This window comes from Moschus berezovskii, chromosome 20 (assembly GCF_049115385.1).
Source record: "Moschus berezovskii isolate FMDL1 chromosome 20, NW_MosBer_1.0, whole genome shotgun sequence".
Classification (NCBI taxonomy): Eukaryota; Metazoa; Chordata; class Mammalia; order Artiodactyla; family Moschidae; genus Moschus; species Moschus berezovskii.
In genome coordinates this window covers 49,684,077-49,697,277 of record NC_142479.1, presented here as the reverse complement: position 1 = coordinate 49,697,277, position 13,201 = coordinate 49,684,077, and the positions used below count along the sequence as shown (strand labels likewise).

Genomic DNA, 13,201 nt, shown 5'->3' with positions numbered 1-13,201 from the left:
CATTACTTTGCTAACCAAGGTCTGTCTAGTCAAGGCTATGGTTTTTCCTGTAGTCATGTATGGATGTGAGAGTTGGACTATAAAGAAAGCTGAGTGCCAAAGAATTGATGCTTTTGAACTATGGTGTTGGGAGAAGACTTTTGCAAGTCCTTTGGACTACAAGGATATCCAACCAGTCCATCCTAAAGGAGATCAGTCCTGAGTGTTCATTGGAAGGACTGATGCTGAAGCTGAAACTCCAATACTTTGGCCACTTGATGTGAAGAACTGATTCATTTGAAAAGACCTTGATGCTGGGACATATTGAAGGTGGGAGGAGAAGGGGATGACAGAGGATGAGATGGTTTGATGGCATCACTGACTCAACAGACATGAGTCTGTGTAAACTCTGAGAGCTGGTGATGGACAGGGAGGCCTGGCATGCTGAAGTCCATGGGGTTGCAAAGAGTCAGGCACGACTGAGTGACTGAACTGAACTTTTAAAATCCAGAAACAACTATTGTTTTCATTTCTTTTTAATCTTTTTCTTGTTTTTCTTCACAATGCTCTACAACTCTGCATGTACATCCTTAAAATTTGTCTTACATCATGTAGATTTTCTCAATATAAAATGTAAAACCAGAAACATGATTTTACTGGCCTTGCCTCAATTTCTGATGCTGCCTCCTTGTTCCTGGCAGCTGCCCACTGCCAGGAGCTATCTTAATGCAACCCTGGATCTGAGAGCCCAAAGGAGGGCTGGGAAAGTGGAGCGTTGCAGTGGAAAGAAAAAGAGAGGAATGAGTTTCTTTCTTTCCCTTTCCTGAGAACAAAAAAATAAAGAGAACTGTGAGCAGGCCTTAACATTCCTAGTTTTATTTTGTTTTTTTAAACTTTAACTGCTTCTAGCCTGGAGAATCCCAGGGACGGGAGAGCCTGGTGGGCTTCCGCCTGTGGGGTCACACAGAGTCGGACACGACTGAAGTGACTTAGCAGTCGTGTCCGACTCTGTGTGACCCCATAGATGGAAGCCCACCAGGCTCCCCCGTCCCTGGGATTCTCCAAGCAAGAACACTGGAGTGGGTTGCCATTTCCTTCTCCAATGTGTGAAAGTGAAAAGTGAAAGTGAAGTCGCTCAGTAGTGTCCTACCCTTAGCGACTCCACGGACTGCAGCCTACCAGGCTGCTCCATCAGCAGCAGCTCTTAACTCTGAATGCGCGTAACTAAGTTTGCTTTTCTGCCCCCTATCTCTGCAGGAACTACACTTCGCACCTATTTTCCTTTGACTCTATGCTAAATGCATCCTGTATCTGGTGTTTACCCTAACAACACCCTTCCCCTTGTAGTTCATATCAGAAAGAAGGCCACAGAGCACCGAACTGCCAGACTCAATTACTGGGTTACTGACACCAGCCTACAATTTTTGACAAGATCCTAACACCTTTGTCCCTCATCACCAACTCCTGACTGCAAGCCATCATCTTATATAAGCCCCTATACCCCTCATGGAGGGTGGCACAGTTCTTGAGGCATGAGTCTACTTTGTTCCCTTCTCTACCAGCTGAGAATTAAAGTTGTCTTCTATTTCCTCCAAACCCTTTCTCTGTAATTTTTATTTGGCTTCAGTGGGCACATAAAGTCAAGATTTTGGCCAGCAACAGGAGTTGTAAGAATGGAGCCAGGGATTGAGACTTGGTCTTTTTGAACCCACCCTGCTCATCTCGGAGAAGGACTGAGAAAGAACCCAGGCTACATCAAAACTGCACAAGATCTAGGCAGCCCAGAACATCTCTAAGACAATTGCCACATCACACTATCATACCTACCTCACTGCTGACAACCTTGTGCTGAACCTACAGCATGAAAATTTCACCCAGGGAAGTGACATCAAGGGTAAGAAATAAGCCTGGTGACCCAGAACTTGGCCCCCAGAGAAGTGAATCTGTTTTGCCCCCAGTTTTTGAGGAGACAGTCTGGGGTCCAGCACACCCTCCTCCTTCCCCCTAGCAACATTTGATGGCTCCCCTAGCATCTGTCCTCCCAATCCTTCTTGGATGAATGAGAACCGACCCATTTTCGGGGAAACAACTTTTTCTCCTTATGTGGGCCAGGGATGTTGGGACTGTGTGATTTCTCAGTGATCTCCTAGTGCTCGCTCCTCTCGAGGTTGGATGCCCACAACCACTATCCTAGGATTTTTTTTTTTTTTTCATTTGTTTATTTGGCATCACCAGGTCTTCGTTGTGGCACACAGGATCTTTGATCTTTTTGCAGGATGCGGGATCTGGATCCTGGACCTGGGATGGAACCTGGGCCCCCCTCATTGGGAGCGAAGAATCTTAGTCACTAGACTGCCAGGGAAGTCCCCCATCCCAGGAATTCTAAATAAATTTTTATTAAACTGAAAGGAAAAGAAAGAAACATAATTTAAAACATCTGCTTATTTCATCAAGTGAAAATGTGGCAATTTATTTAACCATTTACTTGTTTCCAATTTCAATAAATTCTTCAACATCCTTTGAAGAGAATCTTTGCATTTCTGATTTTTTCCTTCAAGATAGATTTCTATGAGTGATATTCCTGGGTAAAGGGATGAAGAGTTTAAAGGCTCTCAATTACTCGAGAATTTCTGGGTCAAAGATGGACCATTCAAAGTCTTTCAACAAATATTGCCAAAGAGCTTTCAAGAAATGTTCTAATTCATATTCTCACTAGCAAGTACACAAGTACCTGGCTCACATTAGTAAAAAGAACTCTGCACTTTTGATTAGTGAGAAAAGTTGCATTTCAACTTCTATTTCTTTGTATGGTTTAATTGAAGATATTTTTCCTTTAATTTATATTTCTTTCTGCCTGTTCCCATCGTTTTCCTATCAGAATGTTAAGTGTTTTATCCTTGTAATGTTATTTTTACAATACGAAAATAGTTTAAACAAACAACCAGTTGCTAGTCCATGACTGCTCAACGCTGGCAGCGGTCCACAAAGCTGTGCCAGCCCACTAGAGAACTTACAAGCAAGCAGCTGGCCTGTATGCTTCATTGCGGAAGCAAGCCGCCCACAAATCTTGAGGGCGGGAATCGCTGCAAAGGCGTTGGCTCGCCCAGCCTAGGAGTCTCGCGGGATCTCAACAACATTTGGGGCCTCTGAAGCGACTACAAATCCCAACAGACAACGCGCCTCAGGGCCCGAGCGCTCGAATGAAAGCTAAGGTCCAAGGTCATGTGTCTGTCTGCGTAAGCCGTCCGGTCTCTCTCCCGTGCCTTTTTCTTCAGCTTTCCACCTTGGCCGCCATTTTGTGGGGAAAGTTACGGAACCTCTTAGTCCGGCAGACTCTATGGTCGAGCACTTCAGAAATCGGCCAATCGGAAGCCAGATCTCGGAGGAAAACCCCGCCTTTGCCCTCATGGAGGCGGGAACTGCCACGAAGCTCCTGTGGAGAGAGAGAAAGAAGTTGCGAAAGACCAATAAGAAAGGAGGACTAAAGGATGTTAACCAATGAAGGCGCGGGGGGGTTGCGGCCAATGAGAGTTGGGGAACCCCGGGACACGTGGGTCCGGGAGCAGTGTGCCGAGTCCTACAGCTAAAGCCGGGACGTGAGTCAGTCACCTTGAGCCGGGCGAGCGCTGTGGTCTGAGCAGGGGCAGCAGGGCAGTGGGAGTACAGGTGACTTGAAGCCGAAAGCCAGCAGTCGGCAAGGATGTGACTGGGTTGTGTGGAGGGGCATTTGTCCGTAGGGCCGGGGAAAGCGATGGGTATCTGTTACCTTAACAATTAATCTTAATTACCGACGGTAATGAGCGATTAACTGTCCCAGCTGAGGCGGGCGGTGGACTGCTGTTTGAAATGGGCAGGACCCTGAACGGCATCTGTCTAGTTCCTGCCTCCCCAGACTGTCCCGGAGATCATCCTCTTTGAGCATCATTTCCCTGCTGGGCTCCGGCCTTCTTTTACTTCCAGTCTCCATGACCTTTCTTTACAGACCTGTCGCGCTGAAAGTGGTGGAACGGGAGTTTGCGCTGTCCCTCTGACCTCTAATGTTCTCAGCTGGGGCATGGTTCGAGGAAGAGCGTGGTCCAGGGAGAAAGGGCGGGTGAAGGGGACGACCGAAGGTCGCAACTGTAAGCAAACAACCAGGCTGTCAATGGATTTTTTTTTTTTTTCCCCCTCTGCAGACTGAAAAAAATGCAGACCACCGGGGCACTACTCATTTCTCCTGCTCTGGTAAGCTGCTGGGTGCTCTGCAGCACCAGGTGTGGGAGCCATTCGTGTTTAATGAATGAACTGAGAGGAGCTTGCATCCTGATGATGTTGCTCCTTTAGCGAAACAGTAAGATGGATGCAGTTAACCCCTGATTATTTGTGCATGTAAACCAAGCTATCTTGGCTTGGGAATGTGGTCAGAGTCTGGATCTAGCTTGCCCACAGCAAGATTGCCCTCTGAAACAGTGATTCTCAACCTTGGCTACACGTTGGAATCATATGGGGAGCTTTGAAAAATCTTGATGCCCAGGCTGCACCCTATGGGGATGAAATCCATGCATCTGTATTTTTTTTTAGAACTGGTGATTATAATGTTCAACCAAGTTTGAGAACTGCCACATTATATTTCTTAAAATAGCTCAAGAAAGCTTTGTTATAGGAGTCTCTGCTTAGGTGACTGTTTCAGGAGCCTCTCCAGGCTTACTGGCCCACTCCATTCAGGGTGTGTAACAGTGACTACATTTTTAGCAAAATAAGATTTTCCCCTTCTGATTCCTTTGGTGGTCTGGATACAAACCCTTCCTGTACTTGATTTGATGTTAGTGTGGGTTTGTTGTTGTTGGTTTGTTTTTCCATTCTGGGATACTGATTAAGGACTGTGCTCATAGAAGTGAACTTTGTTACCCAGTTTTAAACGGAAAGATTGCCACTGCTGACTGCACCAGGGTCTCTGGTGCAGCCATGTCTGACAGAAACAATAATGCATTGATTGACCTTGAAATACCTTGGACGTGTTTTATTTATAATATTTGTAATCTTTTTTGACAGAAGCTCAGCAGTTAGAGGGGTTTTTTGTCTTCTTGCCTGATTTGGAGGAATGTGTGTTTCTGATTTTATAGATCCGCTCTTGTACCAGGGGTCTGATCAGGCCTGTGTCCGCCTCCTTCCTGAGTAGGCCAGAGATCCCATCTGTACAGGTAAAGGAGAATGGACCCTCTTAAGAATGTCCCCAGACTAGGTTCCTTTAAGTTTGTGCAATTGCCTTTAAGGCAAAGTGGGAGGACAGTCAGAGAATCTGGGGTGCTTTAATAGTTCTAAGTACCCGCAAAGTGAGCATTGTAGGTGAAACTTGGAAAACTGAAATTGAGTTTTAATGACATTTCCCTAGCCCTGTCTGCAAGTGGACCCTAAGACTAATTCTAATCACACCCTGCAGTCTGAGCATTCTGTACTTGCTAAGCAGCCTTCCAACAATTTCCGAGCTCAGGTGGGTGGGGTGAGGGGCGGAGTCAACCACCTGTCCTTGAGCCTCACTATCTCTTTCTCTCTCCTTCCCTACTTCCCTCTCTCTCCCGCTCCTTCTAGCCTTCCCACAGCAGTGGCCCACTGCAGGTGGCCCGGCGGGAATTCCAGACCAGTGTTGTCTCTCGGGACATTGACACAGCGGCCAAGTTTATTGGTGCTGGGGCTGCCACAGTTGGTGTGGCTGGTTCAGGGGCCGGCATTGGAACAGTGTTTGGCAGCTTGATTATTGGCTATGCCAGGTAAGGTCCAGGGTGGTCTAGAGCATCTCCTACAGTAAATTCCACCTTCAGCAAAAGATCCTTCGAGCTTTGCACTGATTTCATCTACATCCTATTTTCTCAGAATTTAAATGTTTCCAACTTGGCTCACTTAAAACTTACCATGTTGATACACTGCTTGCCTGTTCAGTCCCCAGGATATATGTAAGCTGGGCCCTCTCCCATTCAGCACTCCCCATTCACCTAAACCACTTGAGTCTTCCACCACCACCCATGACACATGCCCTCACCCTTTTCTTTCCCTGTCTCTGTGCCTGACAGGAACCCGTCTCTGAAGCAGCAGCTCTTCTCCTATGCCATTCTGGGCTTTGCCCTGTCTGAGGCTATGGGGCTCTTCTGCTTGATGGTCGCCTTCCTCATCCTCTTCGCCATGTGAGGCTGCGTGGAAGTCACATATCCACCCCTGCTGCTTCAACTCCAGGCCATGCCCGGTGCTGGAGTGTGCTGACTTTTACCATTAAACACAATGTTTCTTTAAACTCATATGCCAATGCTTCAGTCCTTTGCCCTTGGGGAGGGCCTTCATATATTAATAGAAAGGTGAGACAAGGAAGTGGGATTGGGGCAGCCATTGGTGGTTAAAACTCCTCAGGGCTGAGAAGTAGCACTGCCATGACTGTAATAACATCTCCCAGAGGAGAGAACATGGATTTGTCTAATGATGATTGGTGCTTTTTTCAAATTTAGTGTAATAATATGTAACATTTTTGAAGGGCTTAATTTGTACCAAGCTCTTTACAGAGTGTCTTGCATTTGTTATCTCAGCAACCCCATGAATTATAAGTACAGTGATTATACCTGTTTTGCAAATGAGGGAACTGAGGCTTAGGGAAACAAAATAATTTGTTCATCATCTCAGAGCTGCTAAGTGGCAGAATTAGGGATTCCCTGCTCAGGCCAGCCTAAGCCTTTATATGCTGTGTTGTCCCATCTGTTTTCATCTTGGCCACACAATTAAGGTGGCACAGACAGGGAAACTGTCCTAAAGAAGTTGAATAGCATGTTAGAGGTGGGCCTCCTTCTGCCAGCATTTGGCTCCACTGTAAGTTTCATTTTCATTCTCAGTTAGAACATTTAGAGTGCCTAAATGTTCTTGAATAAAGCTGATGAGGGACATGGTCTGTGTTCCTGAGAATTTAAAATCTTAGCTCTGCTAGAGATGAAAAGGATGTTTTTGGCAGGAGCCAGTGTGGGGTGAATGGCAAGCCACTCCAGTACTCTTGCCTAGAAAATCCCATGGATGGAGGAGCCTGGTAGGCTGCAGTCCCTGGGGTCGCTAAGGGTCAGACACGACTGTGCGACTTCACTTTCACTTTTCACTTTCACACATTGGAGAAGGAAATGGCAACCCACTCCAGTGTTCTTGCCTGGATAATCCCGGGGACGGGGGAGCCTGGTGGGCTTCCGTCTATGGGGTCACACAGAGTCAGACACGACTGAAGTGACTTAGCAGCAGTGCGGGGTGAGCAGGCTCCCCCGTCCCTGGGATTCTCCATGCAAGAACACTGGAATGGGTTGCCATTTCCTTCTCCAGTGTGTGAAAGTGAAAAGTGAAAGCGAAGTCGCTCAGTCGTGTCCGACCCATAGCGACCCCTAGCAAAGGTTAAAACACCAAAAAATCAAAAATGTGAATCAAGAATGAATTCAATTTACATGCAATTTATTAAATACAGTCATGCAGGTATTTAGGTGTTAAGCATTCTCCTAGGAGTTTTGGGGAATGCTGAAAACCAACAGTGGAAACAATACTGAACAGTGCCACAAATTATTGGCTCTGTGGGTAGGCAAGCTATGTGCTGAAGAAGAGGGAAAGCAAGGAAGCAAGTGTTGGTTGTAATAAAAACAGCTAACATTTGGGCACTTGCATGACAGGCATAAATGTGTGTGTTAGTCGCTCAGTCATGTCCGACTTTATGACTCCGTGGACTGTAGCCCCACCAGGCTCCTCTGTCCATGGAATTCTCCAGGCAAGAATACTAGAGTGGGTTGCCATTTCCTTCTCCAGGGGATCTTCCCCACCCAGGGATCAAATTTGGGTCTCTTGTATTGCAGGCAGATTCTTTACCATCTGAGCCATCAGGGAAGCTTCGTGACAGGCATCAGTTTAGTCGGTCACTCGTGTCTTGACTCTGCAACCCCATGGACTGCAGCATGCCAGGCTTCCCTGTCCATCACCAACTCCCAGAGCTTACTCAAACTCATCCATCAAGTTGGTGATGCCATCCAACCATCTCATCCTCTGTCGTCCCCTTCTCCTCCTGCCTTCAGTCCTTCCCAGCATCAGGATCTTTTCCAAGGAGTTAGTTCTTTGCATCAGGTGGCCAACGAATTGGAGTTTCAGCTTCAGCATCAGTCTTTCCAATGAATATTCAGGACTGATCTCCTTTAGGATGAACTGGTTTAATCTCCTTGCAGTCCAGGGGACTCTCAAGAATCTTTTCCAACACCACAGTTCAAAAGCATCAATTCTTCGGGACTCAGCTTTCTTTATAGTCCACCCCTCACATCCATACATGACCACTGGAAAAACCATAGCTTTGACTAGATGGACCTTTGTCGGCAAAGTAATGTCTGCTTTTTAATATGCTGTCTAGGTTAGACATAGCATGACAGGCATGGTGTTAAGCATTTTCAATTAATAACTTTAACATCCCTAGGAAATAAGTCGCTCTATTGGTAAGGAAAATGAGGGAGGCACAGAGGTAAGGAATCCTATGAAGGTCATACAGCTGGTTAGTAAAGCTGGGATTCAAACTCCAGAACCTGTATTCTAATCACTGTGTTGACTCATCTAAGGTCAGTGACATGCTCAAGGTCATATAGCAGGCCAACGGTTTTAATCCTAGACCACCTAACATTCAGTAATCATGGTCTTCTCCCACAGGTTTGCTCACCTGGCACATTTGAGGTCAGATAATTCATTGTATGAAGATGTTTAGCAACATCCTTAGTCTCTACCCACTAGATGCCAGTGGCAACCATCCCTTCCCCGATTGTGACAGCCAACTGCGAAATGTCAGATATTGACAAATGTCTTCTAGTTAGGGGACAAAATCACTTCCAGTTGAGAACTATTGGTCTACCATAATCTGCTGCTTGGCCTCTTAGCCTCTTCCCCTTATGTAACTCAAGACTGTCCACAGCAACCCAGTGATAGAACCTAAAGCAGAGCCCAGGAATTTCAGGGCCAAAGAGAAGGAACCAGACTGAGGTTGAAACGGTAGCTCAGGTATCATCAGGGGAGCAACTGAACAACTGGTAATGCTGTTTGCAAATGGACTGCAGTAACCTTTGGGATATCAGGCTGGTATCCTTGCCAGGGCACTGCCCTCGCGCAGTAACCCAGGAGCAGCCCTTAGGGAAGATGGTTGCCTTTTCCTTCCTGTGAAGTTCCGGGAACCTATTTTTTCCCAAGGTGCTGATAAGAATTTCCTTTCATCATGGGTTCCAATCAGTTTTGAAACTGCTGGGGTTTCAGATCCAAAGCAGCAGGATTGGTTCGTGAGCCCATGGAACCTTAGAGTCAAGAGACAATGTGCTCCTAGCCCAAGCCGGGCAAATAATCCATTACAATTGAGGTTCTTTATCTAAGGTCTGTGGCCCATGGGTAGGATCATTTTGCTTACTGCAAAATATGAGTGGAGACAGGGGTACATTGTTCTTGGGAGAGGGTCCTTTGTTTTCATTATATGCTCAGAGGAGTCATGATATTGAGTAACCACTGTCTTAAGCATGGTGGCAAAGAGCATGGACTTGCGAGTTAGAAGGGAGTGCAAATCTCAGCCCTGTCATTTCCTATGAAGTTAATTTTCTCTCCTGAGCCTTCATTTTCTCGGCTCTAAATGGGGGAGAGAACAATTCATGGTGGTTGTGACAACAAACCACAAAGATAATACAGGAAAATATTGGGTTTCCCTGGTGGCTCAGATGGCAAAGAATCTGCCTGCAATGCAGGAGACCTGGGTTCAGTCCCTGGGTTGGGAAGGTTCCCTGGAGAAGGGAATGGCAACCCAGGCAATCCCAGTTGCCTGGAGAATTCCATGGACACACCATGGGGTCGCAAAGAGTCGAACAGGACTGAGTGACTAACACTGGCCTCTAGAAGGAATCTACAAAGACCTTTATTAAGATGTCAAGAATATGACCTTTTGCAGAAGGAAATGGCAACCCGGCAGGCTACAGTCCAGGGGGTCACAAAGAGTTGGACGCGACTAAGCAACTATCACTCATATGCAAATGATAATGCATGTAACATATACATGTACAGATTTTTAATATACATGTACAGTATTAATATATGTAATATAAAGATGTATTGATATGTGTAATAACACAATACATATATTCTTTAAAAAATTTAATATAGCTATTATTACTTATAATCAGCAGTCTCAAGATACCCAGTCCAAGTTCTGATTTTCCCATTTAGTCCCCAATTTCCAACCTGGGTGGGAGTTCTTCATCTGTACCTGGCACCCTAGACAAAACAAAAGACAAAAGGCTAGGCCCTGGGGAGGAGAGGCACTCTAGACAGCACTGGGACACAGGACCTTGGGGAAGGACCATCTTCACGATGTATCTAGATGTATCTATTTAGAGAGGGCTGAGGCACAGCAGTGACCTGAACTCCAGGGTACTTGCTGGCCTCTGTCCTGGGGAAGAGTGCTTGCCAGGTTGCCACGAGTAAGGTGCTACCAAACTGCTGCACTAAGAGATGGCTCAGTGCAGTCCAGTGTGCTGGGGAGGAGAGAGGCTTGGATCCAAGTTCCCATCTCCCAGTTCTCCCAGGGAGACTGCTTGGTTGTGTCATCTATCCCCAGAGGCCATGGGACTGGCTCCAGAAAGCACTCTTGCCCTCTGGCCAAGCTGCCAGGGAAAAGCGCCAGGTATTGCCTTGAAAAAAGTAGCACTGGACCAAGCAATGCCAGTTCACAAAGTCCTGCTAGCCTCTCCCTGGTCCTTCTTCCCAGTTTATAGGCCTTCTGGAGTTGCCTTGTGAGTTAGTGAGCTGGTCCTTTAAGCAACTGCAGCCCTTCAGGCCTCGAGTTGATGATTCTTTGTACAAGGCTGGCCGGCCCTTTGGAAAGAAAACAGGCATTTCTGAGGAAAAGGAAGTGAAATCTTAAAGATCCATGGTAATGGGAAGGGCAACTGGCTACCATGTCTTAATTTCCATTCTGTTCACCATTTCTTCACGGACTGTCAAGTCCTGGAGATGAAGGTTACTCCATGCTTACATCCCAGAGAATGTCATATGCAGTAACTAGACAGATGAGTAACAAAACCACTAAAATAAAAAGCAGTATGTGCTATAACAAAAATCTGAGTTACTTCAGAGGATGGAGTCATTTTAAAAGGCTAATTAATAATAATATTAATAATATGCCTGGGGGTGTTAAAGCTTGGCAGAGAAAGTAATATTACAGCCAGCCTTGACAATGAGTAAGAATAATAATAAGAATTAATAATTACTGAACACTTACTCTGGCCAGGTATTGTGTACATTCGTTATCACATTATCTCTTCTTTATAGCTGCTATTACTTTATCAAGATTACTGATGAGGAATAGAAGCTTAGAGAGTTTAAATAATTAGGATTTTCCCTAATGAAGGGAAAGAGTATTCCAGGTAGATAAAATTATGAGCACAGGCTCAGAAAAGGTACATGGGCAAGTGAGGTGCCAACTATTTAGACAATGCTTGCTGCTGCTAAGTCGCTTCAGTCATGTCCAACTCTTGTGTGATACCATAGACGGCAGCCTACCAGGCTCTCCTGTCCCTGGGATTCTCCAGGCAAGAACACTGGAGTATGTTGCCATTTCCTTCTCCAATGCAGAAAAGTGAAAAGTGAAAGTGAAGTCGCTCAGTCGTGTCTGACTCTTAGCGATCCCATGGACTGCAGCCTACCAGGCTCCTCCGTCCATGGGATTTTCCAGGCAAGAGTACTGGAGTGGGTTGCCATTTAGACAATGCTTACACTTTGCAAAACACAGCTAAAAGTGCCACACTTAATCTTCAGAAAAACCCTGAGAGGTAATAATTATCACCATTCTATGGATGCAGAAATTGGCTCAAAGAGGATATTTGCAGAGTGGTACAGATCAAAAGGTTGAACCTCATTCTTCTCTAAGATTGTGTTTTCGGTCATTGTCCCATTGCTAATGGACCTTATACTTGAAAACAAGACTCACTGAGGGTGAGAGGGAAGAGACGCTCACCCATGGGCCTCTGCAGTCTGCAGCCCTGGAGAAGCTAGGGAGTAGTGTTTTTCTTTATGTGAGGTTACACTGTGAGTTGACTTTTGATCATCTTACTAAGTAATAACCAAGAAAAATTCTGGAATCCTTGAAAAACAAATGAAATGTATGCTTTGAATAGGCAACAGATGCACAGCACATAATAAAAGGTACAAGTGTGTGAATATGTGTGTGTACGTATGTATATATGTTGCAACCAAACCATCAAGAGAAAACCAATGTTACCAGTTTCTTGAGAATCCTTTCACAGATATTTGGGCATTGTTATTATAGAGAGGTAAAACACTACACCAACAAAACATGAAATCTGTGTAGTGTATCAATTCATTTTGCTTCATGTTAAGTACCTAAGTTTATGACAGAGCCCCTGCTAGATTCATAGATAATACATGATCTAAAGTCCCAAGAAACAGGGGTGGGGAGTAGGAAGCAACAGGTATCAAATTAGTTGTACCTTTATGTACCATAATTAGTACAAGGTACAATGTGATAGTGTGAGAGAGTTCCAAGCTGTAACAATATGCCACCTATCAGAAGGGACTAATAACAATACTCTCTTCACAGGTTTGTTGAAAGGAATAAACAAGACAAAGTATATAAAGCCCTTGGCACATATTAGGCACTCAAAAAATGTGGGTTTTTTTTTTCTTTTTTTTTTTTACTCAATAAATGTTAACACAATATTTTAATTCCCAATAAATGCTGGCTATTATCATTCAACTCCACAGTCCCTTATTGGAAAATTCATAAAACTGCGAAAATTCATAAAAACAAATTTGGCGGCAAAAATATAAAGTGAAGCTATTTGTTTTAGTATGAATATTCATAAATTACCCAACTAGTATGAATATTCATATGCTTTCCTGCAGAAATATCAGTATGTTTGGTTGCTCAGTGCTGCCCCAGGTCCCGACGGGAGTGTTAGATTACGACCCTGTACTCTTGCTAGGGAGAAAAGGGAAGGCTTTTTTTTTTCTTGATAGCTTGTGTTCCTTAGCCCATAGTGTTTTTTCAGCTTACATATCTCAATAAAGTCCTGAGAAATCCTTTCAGGATTTAAACTCACATCCTCTTAATTCCTGCATATTCAAAGACTTGTGGGAAGAAATGCTGAGAGTGGAGTCAGGAGGCTTGATTTTTTTTTTTAACCAAGCTTCTCTAGGTCTGTTTCAGTATCCC

At 45.0% G+C, this 13,201-nt stretch overlaps 1 protein-coding gene across 2 annotated transcripts; it reads left to right on the top strand.

The window, feature by feature from the left end:
- The first annotated feature begins 3,505 nt into the window (after positions 1-3,505).
- On the top strand, positions 3,506-6,248 carry ATP5MC1 (ATP synthase membrane subunit c locus 1). Of its 2 annotated transcripts, none has more exons than XM_055407619.2 (5): positions 3,506-3,645; positions 4,155-4,203; positions 5,082-5,159; positions 5,548-5,726; positions 6,027-6,248. In XM_055407619.2, the coding sequence occupies exons 2-5, from the start codon at positions 4,165-4,167 to the stop codon at positions 6,139-6,141; spliced, it is 411 nt and encodes a 136-aa protein (XP_055263594.1). In that variant the 5' UTR covers positions 3,506-3,645; positions 4,155-4,164; the 3' UTR covers positions 6,142-6,248. The 2 variants fall into 2 exon arrangements, with proteins under 2 accessions (XP_055263594.1, XP_055263595.1); XM_055407620.2 differs by having other exon boundaries at positions 3,512-3,575.
- The last annotated feature ends 6,953 nt before the right edge of the window (positions 6,249-13,201 follow it).